The sequence below is a fragment of the Seriola aureovittata genome, chromosome 4 (assembly GCF_021018895.1).
Source record: "Seriola aureovittata isolate HTS-2021-v1 ecotype China chromosome 4, ASM2101889v1, whole genome shotgun sequence".
Lineage (NCBI taxonomy): Eukaryota > Metazoa > Chordata > Actinopteri > Carangiformes > Carangidae > Seriola > Seriola aureovittata.
Window position 1 is genome coordinate 12,750,599 of NC_079367.1, and position 20,646 is coordinate 12,771,244.

Genomic DNA, 20,646 nt, shown 5'->3' on the forward strand with positions numbered 1-20,646 from the left:
GGCCATTTATTGTGTTGCCATCTTGGAATGGTGAATTTGTGGCTTTTTTACACGGCACATAAGTTGTTTGATCCATGTTTTAAATGAATTTATGGCCATGGCAAGCCGTATTAGTTGCCCCGATGAAGTTCTCTAATACAGTAGTGATAAAACCACAGAGTTTCATTAACCATACTGCACAGTGCACAGTTCTATTTGCTTAACCACAACAGCCATCGATGTAATTTTCATGGTTCAAGAGTTCTGTTCACAAACTGTTCACCAACTCTTGTAGTCACACACTTTAAGGGTCTGCTGAGCAAGCAGGTCATGCAAAGTGTATTCTATTTTAATCCACAGGCAAAGGGTCTTCCTTTTAGACTGTACATCACTCAGAACACATTTGTATATCAAAGGAAATACTAACAGGAAAAACAGGGTGATAGTTTCCACTGATGTCACCAAAATAACTCATCAGATAGCATTTTGACAGTTTTACCACGGATCACATCTTATCACCTCTATGTAGGACCTCAAGATGTAGCACATGTACACAGAAACGCCCTGTCATGGTGTACAAAAAAGCAGAAATAAGAAGCAGACAGTCTATAACAGTTGGTTTGTGTAATCTACCAGAGCTACAGGCTGCAACAGTGTGGAGGAAATAATGTAAAAATACCTGCACTGGGTCTAAAACTGCTAGGCCTGGACCACCACCTGTCACAAGTCCACCTGCTAAACAGATAGTTCTGAAATAATGCTATGGGACAACATCTGCATCTGCATTACTCTGTGGTAGATTTAATAGTCAAATCATCAGGGGAAACAGGTTAGAGATAATGAATTCCACTGGGGATAAACATCGCCCTCATAGAACAGAGCTGCCTGGGGCAGCTGTGAAAAACATCAAACAATTTAACATTAACCAAGTGAAGGACGAGAATTGTTTCCTCCTCTTTATTAATTGACATGTGAACGCAGAGCTGAACTCAGCAGCTGAAGAGTATTCACAAAAACATTTTCTGTTTAATTTTCGTGTATCTTATAGCTAAAGTTAACTGCCGTTATTTTCACTGCGACAGGTCAAGCTTACGGTCAGTGCGTGATTGTAACCGAGACAAAACATTTTCTGTTTGAACCACACCAGATTTGAGCTGTTTGAGTTAGTGGCACTTTCTCCAAAAAATAAAGTTTTAAATTCTTGTCATTCGCTTACCTTTTCCAGTCTTTACAAACGCCCAGCTCGCTGAACTATACTCTCGTTTTGCTTGTGGAGTGGAATTAGTGGCCACAACCGCGACGCAGAGCAGCGGATAACATTTTTCACACGGGTAAAAAGCAGCAGCAACAACTCACTAAGTGGCCCACCATTAAGCTCAAGTAAATGAGGTATACCATTTCCGGCTAGACCTTTCAAAATAAATACAGTCATCGATTATCAATCCTATAGCATTACATTTAGGGTCCCTGTTTTCCGGTGTTTCTCTGCCTAATTATGGCTAACTTGGTGCACCAAAATTGCAAAAGCTTCCGTACGGTCGTCATGTGACCTCAGAAAAAGACTGTGCAACCCTGTCTGTTTTCATGAAAATACCCTTTAACCAGATATTATCCCAGTTACCTCTTCCTCTAACTCATTAACAGCTCACATAAGGCTACTGTTTTAAAGAATATGTACATGTTGCGAGTTTCCTCTTATATTACAAACTTTTAAAGGATTGTCATAGACGACAATAATAAGGAAAATGTCAGTGATCATTAAAATCAAATTTGTATATTTATATATTTTGTCACATATTTTTTCAGGCTCTATATAATTATAATTTGGGGTAGTAATTAATCAATCAATGTAAGCTGGATTCAGCAGAGAACTGATGAATGGATTAACCAGTTAAAACATAATTAAATGATTAAAATTGCTTTTAAAGTTTTTGTTAAAATTAACACTTGCCCATGAGTTGTTGAGCTTCCTGCCCACTGTGGCTAGCAGTAGCAACAGTGTTTGCTACTAGTCGGATGGCACAGATTGAAACCTGTTGTTTATAGATGTATAACATTTCCCAATGTTACTGTTTATGGCAGGCAAGGAAAATATTCAAAACCTTGTTAAATGAAATTCAAAAATTTGAACACCTTCTGAGGCCTTTTGTTTTGGGAAGTGACTTAACTGTGTTTTTTAAGACTTTTCAAGACCCACCGATACCATGACAAATGCTGTAAATACTAAACACACATGTATACATATTTTCCAATTGAGAATCAGTAGTATTAACTTATATTATAAAAATATAGATTTAAAAGTTAATTGGGTAATTTAATCTGTCACTTGTTACATTTAATCACAGAATCAATGATTAATAGGTGTCTCACTCAGAAATGTTATCTTATTGCTCCGAACTCTAGTTGCTGTAGTATATAAGCCAAACAGATATTTTTGAACTCATACTAGTTTATGGAGGTGGCGGTGATGTGGCATTCAGATCAGCATTGAATCAGACAGGCAGAGGATTTGTTAGCTGTAAGGTCCCATAGGAGCCAGAAGAGGGCAATCATTCACCATCAAGATGCCGAGCCATGTAGATGGATTTCAAACAGCATCAAGTTAAAAAGAACAAAATAATGAAGAGAAATCCCCATTTATAGTAGAAAGAGAATGTTGCATCTAAATAGACCTTCAATTATTAAAGAGTATGCCTTTGATTGCATTTCAGCCACAGTGAAGAAAGTCTGCAAGATGAAAGCAACTGAGACAGAGGGAGGCTGGCATGCAATAAAAGTCATAAGATAGATCAATTTGGGACCCATAACTTCACAGTCACAATGTAGATCATGATGTACCAGGCAACTCTGAACATAAAGCATTTATGAGCTAAGATATCCCACTTGGGATTTTACATGAATAAAAAAAATCACATCTGTCACTGTGCTGTATCAAACCTTTAATTTTCCTTGTGTCTTTTTTTAGAGAAGGGGAAATATGCCTACTGTGTACTTTGTTACCATTTTACTCATTAGGTCTTCAGGGATATAGGCCTCTTGACTGCAACATGAGGGAACACCGCACATTGAATCACATGTGTGACACATACACACAATTTGGCTTTAGGAGCCTGGATGAACAATACACTGTCTCTGTGACAAGTCAGTGACTTCGCTGTGGTGTTAGTCATTTCACATCTGACCCGTTGTAAGGATAAGGGGGATGGTCAGCTTGTGGAAAGGAGACGGAAGAAGGAAGAAGGAAAAAGGAAGAAGGAAGAGGGAGAAGAAGAGATGAAAGGAAATAGAGGGAGGAAAAGGTAGGTGAAGAAGGGTGAGGAGTGTTCGCAAGTAATCAAGGAGTAAAGGTTTCAAGACAGGAATTAGAGATAGGTGAAACACCTTGAAAAAGGAAAGCAAAAAGATGAGTAAATGAACAAGCTGGAGACGGTACAGGAGAAAAATAGGACAGGAAGGGAATAAATGAGGGAGAACAAATAATTTCGATTAAGAGAAGGGAAAAGGAGGAGAGGAAAAGACGAGTGGCAGAAGAAGAGAAGAGATGGAGAAGGTGGGAAAGGCACAAGGGAGGGGGATCAAAGAAGGAGAGAGGCCTGGATCAGAAGTGGATGAAAGGATGGATGAGAGGGTGGAAAGATGGGAAGAAGAAGAAGAAAAGAAAGAGGACAGAGGGGAAGAGAAATCGAGGAAAGGATGAAGAGCGGATGATAAAGGGGCAGAAATAGAGTAGGGGGAGAATACAAGAGATGAAGGGAGAGGGAAAGGAGGAGGAGGTGGGGTGGTGATGAGTCATCAGCTATCAGCCTTGGTGGGCCGGGTTGCTGTGGGGGTGGCAGTGTGACACATATGCAGAAACACACAGAGGGATGCTGGCCGTCATGCTGCTTATATAGCTCCTCCTGCTGTGGAGGCGGGTGGAATACAATACTGGGATGCCACTGGGACACTCAGTTCACACACTAGCACACATGTAGCCCTGTCCTCTGCTCTGACACTGACACACACACACACACACACACACTTGCAAATAATGATGATGGCTGAGTGAGAAGCCTCATTAAGTCTCTGAGGATGGATGGATTGTTATACCCAAAGGCAGAGAGACTAACAGTCAATACAGCTGTAGGAAAGAAGACCAGAGCTGTATGCACCTCATGGCTTTTTGCATCTCTCACATACACTTCCCTTCATCATTCATACTTTATTAGGTGGTGCATATGCAGAGGCAGATGCTGTAAAAAGGGAACAGGCAAGAGCAGATGACATGCAAAAATCATTTTAAGCCATGATGTGACATGTAGAGCACAACATGTTCCTCTTACTGAGGCAGACAAAGCTTGATGGGCTTTAAAATAATTTTCTCAGCATTCTGTTCAGCCTGTTTAATGTATTTTTGTAGCCATACGTAGGCCACCTTGCTGTTTCTGTTGTGTGTGTATGTGTGTGTCATGCTAGACGGGTGTCTTCCATCCAATTAAGTCAACACGGGAAAACAGAAATTGCTGTGGACATTAAATGTGCTCTTAGTCCGATTCTATATAGGGAAGGACGGGCAGACACCCTGATATATATCACTTCCTCTGTGAAATGCAAGCTCTCATCTCCCTGTGTGTCTCTTTGGTGCTGAGTCGATCTCAGCGTTGCCATGCCAACAGATTGGGGAATTCCTAATTCTGATCTAGGCAACTGCGCACACATACGCAACACACATGCATAAGTGCATGGGCACATGCAATCCATCAAACACACATGCACACTTTCCAGTGAGTGAAAATAGGTTGTCATAGTGTTCAAACAGTTTATCAGGTCAATGATCCTTTATACATATTTTAGCATTGTTACAACCATGCAAATCTGCAGGGAGCATCAAACATCAACACAAGCAAAAGGTAGTGACACATGTGAAGCACTCACACACAGAAAAAATTACTCAGACTACCAGTGAAATTTGAAAACCTTTGTAGGAATATGCATTTAATTTTTAAATTCTACATACATTCAAACATCTCTCAAATAGAGGAGCAGACAGTACGTGAGTGTAAAATCTGTATGTGTGTCTATATGTGTGTGTGTGTGTGTGTGTGTGTGTGTGTGTCTGTGTGTGAGTGTGAGAGAGAGTGAGAGAGAGGGTTGCAGGTTGGGTTTGGATTTCCAGCTGCCTTCTGCACACCTGCATATTTATTATGTGCTTACAAAATGTGAGGGAAACACATAATGAGTGACAGAGAGACAACACAGGCAAAAAGATACAAATCTAATGTGTATACATGTCTGGGTGCATAAATGTAGTGTGAAAGAATGGTGTGTGTCCATTTGTCTACACAGGTATGTTCCTACTGTATACATGACCACCAGGGGTTTCACCAGTGTTTTCCCAGCAGGAAAGCATTTTCAAATCCATTGTTCATATTTTGAATGACAACAAGATGTTTAAACAGTGAATCTTAATGAAAATATATTTTGCTATGATAATCTGCATAGGCCATGATTAGAAAACTTTGATATTCCTTGAACAAGCATGAAAAATCACATTTGACTATATTAAATATTAGTTTACTGACTTGTAAAAATAAGTAGTCTTGCAGCCCCTCGTGAGTAGGTACATCTATGATGCATGTTTGTATATGTATTTGGTCATACATTATGTATGTAAGTGTGGAATCAAGTTGGTGAAGTATGAGTTGGTCTGTGTGCATGAATGCTTACATACATGTGACTGTTAGCATGCCTGCATATGCCAATGCAGTATGGAATCAAGAATGTATGTCCATGTGTCCACACACACACACACACACACACACACACACACAGAATCACATTGACATGTGTGGTTGTAGATGTGTATCAAGCATACATATATCTCTGCATTTCTGTTTGTGTGTGTGCGTGTGTATGAATACATGGGTGTGTTTGTGTGCATGTGTTTCTTAGTCGCTGTCTTCTCTCTCCTGGGCCTCAGCCAGAGAGCTCTCATCAATATTCTCCAGGCTGTCTGCATGCTGAATGCTGAGCTCAGAGAGTGGGATGCTGGGTAATGTAGTCTGTTCGGGGTAGATCCAGGGCTTGAAGCCAGGGTTGTGTCTCTGCTTCCACTCTGAATACTTCAAACAGGCTTTGTTGATCTTCTTCATTGCCTATAAGGAATGAAAAAAGATGACACATCTGTTTAACTCGTGACAGAGTTACACTGATCCTGAAACACTTCAGCCAATAGAAAAGGAACAATGACAGTCATAGCTAGAAATGATTTGTACTTGAAAGTGTTTTTCATTATTGGTCAACACAGACACGAAGTTGACTAAACTCAGAAACAGCACTACAGGAAAAAAAAGCAATGAAGATGGATGAGTGACAGGATCAGACAGGATCAGACAGAGATGAAAAAAAGGTAGAGACGTCAAGAGGGAACTATTAGGAGGAGATCTTGTGTGGACCTACATGAAGATAGGAATTTAAGTATTGAGCAAAATCATCAGGGACTTTTACACATTTCACATGGTGAAAATGGTGGAAAAGCAATTGTGCAAATTTGCATGATTAAAAATAAAACTTACACAAAACGACTTGGTTTAAAAATATGAATCAAATGGTAACCCTGTTTATATTTTGAATTCTGAATGACAAAAAAGACCCAGAGAGAAATTTCCTTCAATATTTATCATATTGAAGTCATCAGCATAGTTATTTTCAATGGGATTTGAAAGTCTCACTGAGCTTCTATTTTTTGACTATCATCAAGGGATACCTGCATCCCAGGGTGCTCTCCATCCCAGAGAGAGAGAGAGAGAGAGAGAGAGAGAGAGAGAGAGAGAGAGAGAGAGAGAGAGAGAGAGAGAGAGAGAGAGAGAGAGAGAGAGAGAGATGAAGTGTGAGAATGAAAGTGAGACAGAAATAGAGTGAAGAGACTTTGCCCCATTTCAACAAATAAGCACACACTCTCAAACACACAAACAAATACAGTTAACTCGTGTTTCTGTGTAGAAGAGACTGCCCATTTTACATGCATATAAGGTCTGCATATTTCTCATCTTGACTGACATGCACTGTCTGCAGATTAACACATCAACAAACATACAAGACATGAACATAATCTGTGTTAATCTGCAAATTACTTACACGAGGAGCAAGGAAGTGGGAAGACTTGTTGACAACCCACTTGGGTAATGAACCTGCAAAACGAGACAGAGTGAGCAGAAGATGGAGGATAAAGAGAGAGAGAGAGAGAGAGAGAGAGAGAGAGAGAGAGAGAGAGAGAGAGAGAGAGAGAGAGAGAGAGAGAGAGAGAGAGATGAAGTGTGAGAATGAAAGTGAGACAGAAATAGAGTGAAATAGGAAGAGGAGGATTTAAAGGTTGCTTCATTACATGTCATGTCATCCAGGATCAAAGTGAGGCTTTGGACGCACTTCTCACACACACACACACACACACACACACACACACACACACACACACTACAAACGGGTGATTAAAGAGCTTTACACAATCAGCACTTGCATGCAAGAGATTGACAGTAAAGAAGTGAATTAAAGGGAGAATAAGAGGAGAGGATAAATGAATAGAAAAAGACCAAAAAGGAAGAAGGGAGAGAGAAATGGACAAGAGAGAGAGAGCAAGAGAGATGGGAGAAACAGACTGTGTCCTTCATAAGGTTACTATGACGACTCATTTTGACATAAAGGCAGGGGAATGAATCATTCATTAGAGGTTTGAGCATGCGTTCAGCACCTGTGTGTGTGTGCTTGTGCGTGTGTGTGAGAGAGAGAGAGAGAGAGAGAGAGAGAGAGAGTGTGTTTCAGTCTTTTTTTTGTGTGCCGAGTTTGTCCTTGTGTGCTGATTACCTCTAATTATGTGTGCATGTGCATGTGCGTGTGTGTGTGTGTGTGTGTGTGTGTGTGTGTGTGTGTGTGTGTGTGTGTGTGTGTGTGTGTCTGTGTGTGTCTGTGTGTGTGTGTGTGTGAGTGCATATTAGTTACCTCGTGGGTCAACCTGGGCCATGTATGTGAGGGTGCAGTGGTTGGGTCCCTGGCTTTGGATCATGTAGCCAGTCTGAATGGACACGGCTCGCACCATGTCCTTTTTAGGAGGGTATTTCTGTAGAGACAAAGACACACTTTGATATTATCATCGTCATTATCCAATTCATGTACAGTCTTGTTTTCTGTCAAAAAAGGACAAAGAACACAGTAATATCTTGATTTTCGGTTCCTTCAAATTAAGCTGCTAGCTAAATATACTTCACTTTAATTCAATTTATTTATTGACTTGTAGACACTACAACTCACAACAACTAAAGTAATAATCCATCCAAATACTCAGAAATCATTGCATAACAGCAGCATTATTTTAGTATCTGTTTTATGTACAAACTATTTGCCTTTAGTTTCTTGTGAGCATCTATCAAATAACATATTCAGGGTCTGCAGGGTGTGTGTTGCATTTTGAAGCTGCCAGTCAATCAGATTTTCTGCTTCACAGTCATATTTCTGATGCAAATCCAGTCCACACTACCCTGTGAATGCCACAGCAGTAAAGGCCAGCTTTAGCCCACTATTCCACTGCTGGCTCCCTTGACTATGTATCTAAGATTATTATTCATGATGATACAAGTACAGCACTGGTTAGCCTGTGTTAATTGGGACAGACACACTGCGGCGAACTTAAGAAGCACACAGAGCAGCAGCCAGCTGAAGAACTGTTATCAGAGAGGAACTTCAGATAACTGCTTTATCTTTTCCCTCTCACATTTTTGGTACCTGCACTTCTCTACAAATAGGTTACACTGTAGGAATATCTCCTGCCAGTACAATGACAGCTTTTGTGAATCATCCTCAAGTTTCTGGGAAATCAGGGACAGCATTATAATTTTCTGAGGTAATGTACAGGATTTTTTATATGACAGAAAACAGGAAATTTGAAGCATTAATCACCAGTGATGTGTCTCACAGTCTTGTAACATTCAGCTGTTGGCCATACAAAACCAATAAGACAACACTTTGCGGTCTGTTTCTTGCAATGGGCTTTTGTTATTTTTGACATGTTATATATACACAACACAATTAGAACATACAGCCATGCTAGCAGCTCTGTGAGGCTGTACTTCAGCACAGTGGTGCTTTGATCTAAATGTGAATGTCAGCATGCTAACATGCTCACACTGACAAACCTAGCATGATGATGTTTTAGCAGGTATACAGTACATGTAATGTTTACCATGTCCACCATAGTTTAGCATGTTTGTATGCAAACATTTACAAATTAGCACTAAATACAAAGTGCTGCTGAGGTTGATGGGAATGTCATTAGTTTTGCAGGTACAAGTATTGGACAATTTAAAAGTTTGACCTGATGGTGGCGCAAGTAATTTTTAATTCATTTTGAGGGAGACCAAATTTAATGGTTATCCTTCAGTTGTGGAGATATGTCACGAACAGAAATGTCAACATCAGGTTGGCACTAGAGAAGAAGTCAGGGGACCACCAAAGTCAGTAGGCCTCATCCGCTGTGGACAATTAATATCTGCACAAAATATAACCCAATAGAAATACTTTAGTCTGAACCAAAGTGGTGGACCGCCCGACAGGCCAACAGATCAGCATTGCCATCCCAGGAGTCATCCTGTCATTAAGGCTAAAAAAAAAAAAAAAATAGTACTCAATAGGTCAGCTGATAGAGCCGTCATTAACAGTCGTTAGTTTTAGCACTTATATAAGCCTCTCGTGCAGGTATAAATTAGGCTAAAACAATGTGCCCCGAATGCAATGGCAGCTGGATCCCAAAGGCTGATTGGTGAAACAGTTTGTAAATGTATGACTGAAAAAGCTGTTGCTTTTAATCCCGGACAAGGGCGCAGATGAATGCAGTGTCAAATACAGTAGAAACGGACTGACTCCTGGTCGTGGACGCATGAACTCAGCACTGATCTGAGTATCCCCTTAAGCTGCACTCCACAAGTCAAGCTCTCAAATACTACTGCTTATCAAGAGAGACCTCGGCTAACCACACACACAGAGTCACACAACACACACACACTGTCTATTATGTTCGTAACCACTTATTGATGCAGGAATGCGGAAGGCGAGGCGGAAGTCAACAGCTAACAGTCACATGAGGGGTCTTATCCTTTTGTAAACACGACATCAGTGAGGGAAACCGGGAATGAGAAACAGAAAGGGAAAAAAGACAGAGAGGAAAGGATACTGTGGGACAGACAGAATTGCAAGAAAGCCAGAAAAGAAAAAGAGAAGGAGACATGAAAAGAGAGGAGGGACAGAGAAAGAAAGACAGACAGGAAGACGGAGCAAGAGAGGTAGAGCTGAAACAGACACTTGGTTAATTGATTAGTTGTTGAAAATTAATCTGCAGCTATTTGATAATCAATTTTCTTACTAAATGTCGGAAATAATCAGCTGTTGTAGCCCCAGAGAGGTAGGTGATGAGTGCAAGCTTTTACAATGGAAAATGCCAGTCCTCACATACCGATTGGACAAGCAACACAGAAATAGAGCCAAAACTAAAAGCTGAGATTTTCAGCCTGATTCCAAACTGAAAGTTACTCACATGGTCACAGCGTTCTCTAATCAGTCTGTTTGTTTCACTGGTCTTTGGCACTCAAATTACTAAAGTTCTTAAAAAGCATGACTGGAAGCTGAGCTAAAAACACAAATACACCGAAGTGAATCACATCAACTATCTTACACTTAAAGTGAAGCAGTGCCAGCACACAGTACATCTATCAATCCCCCCAGTAAGAGTGTAGGGCAGTGGTGTACGTGAGTGCTCTCTCTTAGGAAAGGTGCCAAATTGTCTTATCTTCCTGGATGCGATGGTTCCATATGAGCTGTCTTTTAAATGACTAACAAACACAGCCTTGTATCATCGCCTTCCCGCAGATATTTAGGGATTTCATTTCATGCAGCACAACGCCCTTAAGCTTACTAAAATGGATAAAGGTTCATGTCTGCTCAGCCAATGTGTGCTCAGTTCAAAATTATTTCACAATTCACCTTTGATGCACAGTGAGTAATTGAGGGGTGAATGAGCAGGGCTCCAGCTGAGCTTGTGTAAGCCCTGCGTGTGTGTGTGTGTGTGTGTGTGTGTCTGTTTGTGTGTACTCACGGCATGTTTGACAGAGTAGTTCATGATGATGTAATCTTTCCCCATTGGCAGCCAGGAGCGAAGCGTGATGACATCGCGGTTCCGAAGAGGCTTTGGACACTTCCCTGTTAACAAACAAGATCAATCTGGTGAATCGTAGGTCAATACGCACCTCTGTGTGTATCTGCTCTCCTTTACAGCCCGACATCATATTAGTGACAAATGAGCGCAGGCACTTGTTGTAAACAGCATATGTTTACACGTGTAACATACATGAGTAATAGCCAACATCCGCGTTGACCGTGAGTCTCCCGATATCGAAAGTCTCGATGACATTTGTGTCCCATTTCCTCCTGTATTCAATGTCATGGAGAACGTCGTACATGATCTCAGCTGACACGTCCTTACACACCATCCGACACTGAGACACAGGTACAGAAAGACAGGCAGGTTTTAGTCAGGCAATAGAGAAAAACTACACAGAGCTAATCCTGCTCAATTACAGAAAAAACTATTTTATTTTATTTTAAACCATCTCATTGAACACTTTATTTTTACCATATATCCAATGCAGAGTATGCAGCAGGAAAATGCATGAAATTTTAATGAAGCTGCATCCCATAAATTCTCGGTAAAGTACTGTGCTATGGTGGAGGGGAGCTACAGAGTTCACTGGTATTCATGCTGACAAAGGCAGAAACAAAAACCAACCCTGGTGCACACATCAGAGACGAGCACAAAATTCAACACCCATACTTAATCTGGGATACAAACAGAATAAATGAATGAAGAGGATGAATGTAAATATAAGTGTTTGGGGGACGCACACACACAGACACACACAGGCAAATATGGCAACTGACGTGTAAATGATTAGATATCAGATGGCTGGAGAGTATCAGTGTCAGAGAGCAAAGAAAGAGACAGTGTGTGTGTGTATGTGTGTGAGTGAGAGAGAGACAGAGAGAAAGAGAGAGAGACAGAGAGAGAGAGAAAATTAGCAGAGAATCAGGAGATGGGCCACGGACCACAGATGAGTCATTACTAGACCTGAGCTCTTAAATGGAAAACAACACATTCAGAACAGGACAGAGAGAGATAGACAGTAACAACCACACAGTCTGTCAAATGGTTGTGAAAGTGAAGGGGTAGCAGGGGGGGTCTGACTGCTTGATTTTGAGAGGCTATACACGTCCAAAGGTCCCCTGCTGTTTGGAGAAAAGCATGAAGGATATGTACAGTTTTAAACCAGAAATGAGATTGAATTGTTTCATGCTGGAAACCACATTCAATGGAACAAACTCAAAGGCCAAAACAGGCTAGCATCCATTTCGAACTCTAAAGTCTACTTAAGGAAACCTTAAGATAAAGCATAGTGATACATTTTAAAGCATTTTAAAGTAGTTGTTTACACATCGATACTTGTTGATTTGGAACCAGTCTCGTGTAAGTGTGTCCAAGCTTATTAATGAAACCATGGGGACTCGTGCCTTTGTCAGATTTGGAGTAGATGGTAGTATACATACACCCCATGTAAAGAGAGGTCTGCAGAGTAAAGCTGTTACTACAGTTACAATTGTCAGGGGGAATTAGTCTTTATAATAACAACAAGGAGAAAGAGAAGGGAGAGTCGAAAAAACAAAACAGCTGAGATAAAGACAGAGGAACAAAACAATGGAGGATGTGTGACACAAAGAAACACTAAGAGCAGACTGAGCGTAAACAGATCAAGAGGAGACGAGTAAATGAGAAAGAAATGGACCGAGCGTGGTTGAGTGTCCCTGATGATTTTAACTCCCTTTACAAATAGTCCAGAAGATTTCAAGCTCAGTCTGTAATATCTTCTTTCCTGTGTTCCCTCTGGGCTTAATTTGAGAAAATTATCACTTCAGACTTCACTCTACATTTGGCTTTACAGCTGTTTAAACAGGAGGTCTCCTCCCCAGTCTATAATAACAATAGCTAGTGAAATACCAAGTGCTCACCTTTGTTGTAACAGGACAAAATATGAACCGGCAATTTAAAAACATGTCATCTAAAGTGCTTGTTCAGATATGGATTAGCAAAATTGATCACTGTACCCTCCGTAGACAGTTTCCCTTTGTTCATTCAATGCTTATTCTGATTCATATGCATCTTTATCAAATACTCATTTTGGGCAAAAGGATCATGAAGAGCATTTCCATTATCTCTTTGGAGTTGGAAGTTCCAGCAAAGAGGAAATGACAGATGATGCTGGGGAATAATGACATGCAAAAAGGAAGGAAAGTGGGAGGGTAAAAGTGAGGATTGAGAGCTCACAGAAAATAAAAAAAAATAAAAAAAATATCACAATTTCAGAAAACTTTTCTAGGCAAAGACCCAAATTAAGCAGTTAATTGTCTTGGGACCAGATATCATTATATCTCTGGATTGTCCCATTTTGATGCCTCGATCCACTTGTTCAAGAAATGTTATTTTACTACTTCTGAATCCAAAGTGAACATGTACAACAATGTCACGTTGTGCACTATAGCTATGCTCACTTGTTGCTGAGCCACTGCTGTTTAAATCAACTTTATTTATAGAGCCATTAGACACAGGCACAGGCTCACACGGCCTCAAAACAGCCACGCTGTGAAACAAGAAGAAGTTGAAAACATTCAATTGAAATGACATACCCAAACACAGTAAACAAGTTAATGCAGGAAAAATTTTTACATGAAACAGACAGAATAAGAACATGTACAGTAAATGACTGACTGTGGCGCAGGGCATCATTATTATGTGGTCTGACCTCATCATTTATCCTAAAATAGGACATCACTGAGGCTAATTTATGGTTCTGTTCAAGAGGTAGAGTGAGTCATGATTTTGGGGTCAGACGCTGACACATAATACTGAGAGAAATGTGAAAATGTCTGTTTGACTCCAGTTATTATACTCAAAGCTCAGATGGCTAAATAACTTGAGCAGCAATCAGGCAGAGTGCAAGTAAAGTTCAAAAGATTTGAGGACAGGCAGACAGTAGGTTCATGTTGGCCAAACAAAGCCCTCCTTAACTGGTTGCAACACCGTCACAGAGCTAAAACATATACACAAACACTTTCATGCCCACCGTCACAGCGATGGACAATTTAGAGATTTTCAATTAACCTAGTCTTTGGACTGTAAAAGCATAGTCCTCAAATAAATCAAAGATGCATAACTGATATATAGCTAAAATTATATGTGATCAACTTAAATGCATTGTTATAGATTAAATGTATGCAACCATTGGCCACTTTATTAAGCACACCTGTACAGTCTAATGCAACCCAATATTACTGTTCTGTCATCAAGTCTGTATAATGTTAATTCAATTGCATGTTTTAGCATTCAGGTCGTAGTTAGTGCTGCTGTTGTGCTGGGCCGAATGACATTCAGAGGTGTTTCTAATATTCTTTCCCATTACGTATTAAAAGCGACCTTATGACCTTAGTAATTAACATATAATTGAATTCACACATTTCTGACAATGTCAACAAAATCTGAACATTATCTTTATAAGTGTAATTATTGTAGTGGGCAGTTGTACTGGATTGCATAACGTTGTACAGGTGTATCCATTAAAGTGGCCACTGTTGTATAAAGTCATTAAAACTAGCTGAATCTTGACCAGCCACAACATGAAAATGCTACTTAGACTTTATTTTACACTATTTATGAACTATTTAATACTATTTACTATTTAATCATTTCTAATGAAATAAAGAATACAAGTAAAGTTTCAAGCACTGTGAGTAAGCAAGGGGAGTCCAAAATCAGTCTGTTAGATTACAGAGACAAGCTCATTAACTGTTGAAAATTGATTAGTGATTATAGAGTTATCTGATAAAGTGCTGCCTAAACTAATGTGATAACACTCTATTAAAGACAATAGTTTAAACCTTAGCCAGAAATTATTTTGTGAGTGCAAGGAGAAATTTTGCAAGGTACAGAACTGGGGTATTGCTTGTTGACCACTAAAGGCTCCCACAAGAGAATAATAACCCAGAACACAAGTGTCAGTAAGGTCTCACATTTGATATCTGTGTGTGTGTGTGTGTGTGTGTGTGTGTGTGTGTGTGTGTGTGTGTGTGTGTGTGTGTGTGTGGACAGATTCACAGAAGACTTGCAGTTCAGAAAAGACCATGGAGAATAAAGGATGTGTTGTATCCACAGGCAACTGAAACAGGAGTAGGAGGAAGAAGGAAAAGCAAATGAAAAGGTGAAAGAAGAGAACTGTAGGGAAGAAAAGACGTCCAGCACAGGATGAGGACATACAGGCAGCTAAGTACACGTGTGCATAATTCCATTATGTACTAATTCAGTAAACTCAACAGATGAAGCAAGGAGAGAGGCAGGTGAAAGAGAGTTCAGAAAGATAAAACAGAGACGGAGGGAGACAAACAGGCGGACAAGTAGGTACGCAAACAATAGGTGCGTGTGCTTTTTGTGAAGTCTTTTCTTCCAGCCTGTCCACACTGCGCCCACTGCCCACTCAGAATACCCAATGACCTGTGACCTCTGCACGTCCAATCCACACCACCCACCTTTCATTCTCTCCCTTATTCCATGTCTCAACCACTTTTGTTCTCTCCCTGCCACTCTCATTCCATCCCTACCTTCCTCAAACCTGTCAGCTCTCATCATTTGCTCCTCTGGGTGCTGATGTGTGATTGCTGAAGACAATTATGAAAAAAAAAAAAAAATAGATGGTTGAGTGTGTGATTCAGAGCCAGGACTCCCTCTGTGTCAACATGGGAGAAGGCAGACCCCAGCAGTCTCCACTATGTGTGTGTGTGTGTGTGTGTGTGTGTGTGTGTGTGTGTGTGTGTATGTATGTATGTGGCAGAGAGGCAAAACGAGCTGGCAGCTATCTGACAGCTTGTCCCAACTATTAAAGTAAACAAACCCACCTACACACAAACACGCACATATACGCAAACACACACACATTGTGCATTGTGTGTGGAGTCGTGCTGACAAATGATATCATGATGATGATGATGATGGTTCATGTGAGTGATTACAGCTATGATTACACACCATTATTGGTGAATATGGCAGTGGCAATGATTACAATGATAATGAAGCTGATAATAATTACACGGCTAATGATAATGGAGATTGCCAGTCTGTTGTCTCCCTGGATACACACTATGTTTTCCCCTTTACTGCTGTTAATGCTACAGGGAAGCGAGAAAACTGATACAAGAGGAGAGTTTGGGAAAGCAAGTCTCAACTCACATCAATCATTTGACATGCATCAGCAAAGAAGAGCTGTATTTATGGCATCGCTGAATGCCCCAGCCCTTACCCACATATATACACAAACACACACACACACACACACACACACAAACACATAAAATTGTGTCTACATTTGCAGAGCGGAGGATTGAGCGTCGAGACTGAAAGAAAACGAGAAATGCAAAATCTAGCTCCTGTAACCGTCATATTTGCATAAAGATAGAGTGCCAGTTACTGTATAGATAGAAGCCCCACCCCATCTCCGAACGTGTGTGTGTGTGTATATATGTTTGCGTGTGTGTACTTTCTACTTCTCTGTTTGCGGAGCTGCCATGAGGAAAAACACCTGTCGTGTATAAAAAAGCATGAATAAGGAGAACCTTACCCTCTGCACACACACACACACACACACACACACTACCCTGCTGATGCAGACATGATACACCTCTCCTTGTGCACACACAGGACATACCCTGAGGAATAACACAGGCAAATTAGGCTAATTTACACAAACCTGAACCCCCCCCCCCCACACACACACACACACACACACACACACACACACACACACACACACACACACACAAACAAACACACGAAGAACCTGCCTCACAGGTACAAAGACAGATAGCAGGGGGCTGAGAAAAGACCCTCTGCTGTTGTGCCCCCTGCACATGAAGATAACACCCCTATGCACACAGACACACACCCATGCACGAACGCACGCACACACAACTTTATTTAACAATGTAAACACCTGGTGGCTTGCTCACGCTCCTCAGACCCGGATACGCCAGCAGGACAGCACACACACATTTACAGAGAGGAGAAGGTGTTCAATTTCCATATCTCTATACGAGAGGGAAATGTTTCCCAGAGTAACTGACAGTAATCACATTTTTTCGTCAGCTGTGGTCAGATCAGTAAGTAGTGTGAAGGTTGGAAGCGTGGAGGGAACCTTCCTTAAATTGTCCGCTGTGAAGCCAAATCAGTCTTCAAGTGAAATGGACAACACTGCGAGAGGTTTTGAGCCAGTTAAGCACTAAACTGTCAGTCAGACAGGTTCCCAGTCGACACCGGAGGCTAAGTGGAGACTGTAATGCGTACGGGCAAGGTGAACTGCAACTACAGCTGTGATATAACAATATCTTTTTTTTCTCAATTTTCAGAATTTCTGTGGCAAGATGTGGCGAGATGTAGAGGTCTGGATGAAAATCTTTAACCATTTATTCAAGTACATATTTTTGACTTAAAGATGAGTGAATGTCCTCTATGCAGGCATTTATACATTTTGCATATTAACAGACAACTTCAGCCAGGCAAGGGTGAGTAAGATCACCTGAGACAAGAAACTGCAACATGGCTTACAGCATTTAATCATCTTCAAATAATGGATAATCTTAATGACGCTATATAATTAAAAAAGGGAGCTGAAAGTTGTATTAAAGTTTCCCTTTGTATCTGAGCATGTGTGCAAATTCAAACCACTTGTATAATCATCTATTCCTATTAAAGAAATAATAGCATGCTTTCCCACTGGTGTGCTGTGACGAGAGCTTTTTCCTCTGGGCCTCTGTCTCAGAACACTAACAAAGCAATATTAATGACTGTGGTCAAATATAATGTGTTAGATGTTACGCAGCAGTTTTTCCACATCTTAAAGTGGGATCACTGTTCTGATGGAGCATCCACATCACCTCCCAAGACAAACATTCACACTTACGGCCAACTGCCATGACAGCTATTAACAAAATTTGCTCATCAAGTAGTTTCACTTGGCTGTCACATTATTATCTTACCTAAACTACGATCAGGAACTACTGCATTCCCCCCACCCCACCCAGCGCACCTATTGTTCTTGAAGTGAACGACTTTCTAATCTAGTACAACTAGATTAGAATCCTTGGCTTGGAGATCATTTTGTCAGTGTTCACAAGCAAACACAAATGGCCAGCACTATAAAAACGGGCCCTAAAAGGTCTTTAAACTGCATATTCAGTCATTAAAGCCAAAGATAGTCAATTTAGAATAAGTTGAAACCGAGTATAGCAGAGCATCCTCCCTGTAATCACTGAATAAAAGACAGATTCATAACTCAATCCATCAATTATTTTTATGGACTTCTGAGCCCTGATCAGTTCTATTGTATATTGTAGTAGCTCCTGTCTCAGGCTGTGCTTTTGAACACCTCTGTGTTAAATGGATGACAAACTGTATGCACATCTAATTCCACAGAAGTTGACATATTTAGCTAAAAACTAGCTAAGGTAAATATGCTTATGGGTGGAGACTTAAATAGTTTCACTGGCAGAGGATGATGTGTCTGTAGATAATTAAACCTGCCTCCTGAGGCTGATTCTTGCTCTCACTTCTCTTTAGCGTGGGGGGGATTTCTTATTGTGTGTATCAGGCCTAAATTCACAACCCTACCACTACACACATTTATAAATAGTTGCGTTAATCTAACACAGGATGTGTGCACTAAACAGGGAATAAAAATAGAAAGTTTCCTCCTGCACTGTTACCATCATATTTACATTTTTTTTCAACCCATTTGTTTATATGCTTACTCAGTGACAACATACAGTATGCTTTGTCATTTGAAATCTGCTGTTAGTGGTTTGGAGAAGCCTCTGCAGCTACAATGGGACCATGCAGCAAAAAGCAGCATGTCAGCAGTTTGAATCATATGGGAATTTAGAAAGAGCACTTAGAGCAGGGTTTTTATTTCTCTCCATTCCCTTTGTGTTTGTGCTGCCCTCACTACTTTCTATTATTCTTATAAATGTTTGTTATAAAACTCCATACAAATGAATGGAATTTCTTCTCTCTTGTAATTTAATATATTCTAAGAACTCCCACTATATTTTTGCCTTGACATATTTCATACCTGTAGTGTTAAGAAGTCTCACCTTAATTTTGTGGACGGACTTCCCTTCCTCCAGACCTTGGGTCCACACCGTGATGCCTGCCTTGGTGTGGGTCAGACTCCAGCTGTCCTCGCTCAGGCACTCGGCCTTGAAGCTGGCGAACGCCTGGTCGTCCGGGACGGTCACAGTCTGTCCAGACATAGCTCGTTATCGGGAGAAGGTAGGAGGAGAGAGGGGAGGGTTTAGGAAACTCCTGGTGGGCCCGGAGTAGACACGGTGAGCCGGGAAAGCAAAGGAAAGCCGAGAGCCAGCCCCTCTTGTGCTCCTCTTCAGTAGGAATAACTTCTAACGTCTAATTCAATTTCCTCCTTGCAAGAAGCTTTTGTGGGCTGCACCGCGTCTTGTGATGATCTGTGTGCGTGTGTGCGCGCGCGCGTTCAGGGAGGTACAACAACCGCAATCCACCCTGCACAAACTAATCAAACAGATGTGTAAGCACAGCCCCACACAGGTGTGAGCACGCGAAAATAAGGCAGAGAAGTGTCGGAAAAAATGAAAAGAACGAGTGAAATGAGCCTTGTAGTTGATCTCGGTTGGTTGAATAAGTTTCAGCAGGTTCAGCAGTCCTCAGAAACAGCCGCTCACCACACACACCATATGTTTCTGTTTTCGCTTGTCACTCTCTCTCTCTTTCTCCCTCGTTCTTTCTCTCTGTCTGTCTGTCTCTCTCTCTCTTTCTTTCCTACCTATCTTTTCCTCTGTGTCTTTGCCTTTCTCCCTCGGTGGTGGTCTTCTATGAGATTACAATAATTTGCAGCAGCTCTCCATCGCTGCGTCGCAGCTGTGGCAGGTGGCAGAGGAGATGCGGTGAGAAATAAAAGGAAGAGGAGGAGGAGGAGGTGGAGGGGGAGAGGAGGACAAATCAGGCTGAACAGGCAGGAGACGCAGCGATGGAAACGCCTCCCTTTGCTGCCTTTAGGTGCTCCTCGTAAAGCTCAGAGGTCTGCCTCGGGCACATTTTGTTCGTTTAACTTCCTTTGATTGGAAATCAGATAAGGAGACTTTTAAGGAGTGTTTTTTTTTTGTTTGTTTGTTTGTTTTTTTGCTGCTTCTGCTCTATTGTAGAAATCCCACTCAAGCTCTAGCTAAATGAAAACTTAAATAAACAGTATCAACACTACTATCCATTCCTATTATAACCTATTTGATATTTCCAAATTAATCTTAGTCAATAAAAAACACTAGAGCTTAATTATATAATTAGAGCATACTATAGCACCTATTAATAGAGCTTTAATACATCATTATTGCAACCTGCACATTAAACCCAAGATACCAGATACAGATAGTAGCTTTAGCATAGTCTATTACAGACTCTTAATATTTTATTTATCAAGTTAATTTGTGTGTGTAAATGTAAATCAAACTTAAAGCTAACTGGCTAACTAT

General features: G+C 40.8%; 2 protein-coding genes across 4 annotated transcripts in view; both read right to left on the minus strand.

Annotated features, from left to right (window-relative positions):
• LOC130167471 (arf-GAP with Rho-GAP domain, ANK repeat and PH domain-containing protein 1-like) overlaps positions 1-1,346 on the minus strand; it is a 49,842-nt gene extending 48,496 nt beyond the window's left edge. For both annotated transcript variants that reach the window (XM_056373695.1, XM_056373694.1), the window contains exon 1: positions 1,196-1,346. The gene's annotated coding sequence lies outside the window, so the exon portion shown is untranslated. The remainder of the gene's footprint in view (positions 1-1,195) is intronic.
• A 3,575-nt stretch (positions 1,347-4,921) lies between these two features.
• stard10 (StAR-related lipid transfer (START) domain containing 10) lies at positions 4,922-20,078 on the minus strand. Of its 2 annotated transcripts, XM_056375083.1 has the most exons (6): positions 19,240-20,076; positions 11,348-11,495; positions 11,096-11,199; positions 7,954-8,071; positions 7,096-7,148; positions 4,922-6,113 (listed from the first exon to the last, which is right to left on the minus strand). In XM_056375083.1, the coding sequence occupies exons 1-6, from the start codon at positions 19,396-19,398 to the stop codon at positions 5,907-5,909; spliced, it is 789 nt and encodes a 262-aa protein (XP_056231058.1). In that variant the 5' UTR covers positions 19,399-20,076; the 3' UTR covers positions 4,922-5,906. The 2 variants fall into 2 exon arrangements, with proteins under 2 accessions (XP_056231058.1, XP_056231059.1); XM_056375084.1 differs by lacking the exon at positions 7,096-7,148 and having other exon boundaries at positions 19,240-20,078.
• Positions 20,079-20,646: the final 568 nt, after the last annotated feature.

What these genes read in the sequence shown, in the direction of transcription:
- stard10 (XM_056375083.1), bottom strand. Translation starts at nt 19,398, where the DNA reads ATGTCTGGACAGACTGTGACCGTCCCGGACGACCAGGCGTTCGCCAGC. An exon ending in AGTCCGTCCACAAAATTAAG is followed by an intron (nt 11,496 to 19,239) that starts GTGAGACTTCTT and finishes CCTGTGTCTCAG; the next exon opens with TGTCGGATGGTGTGTAAGGA. An exon ending in GGATGTTGGCTATTACTCAT is followed by an intron (nt 11,200 to 11,347) that starts GTATGTTACACG and finishes GTTTGTTAACAG; the next exon opens with GGAAGTGTCCAAAGCCTCTT.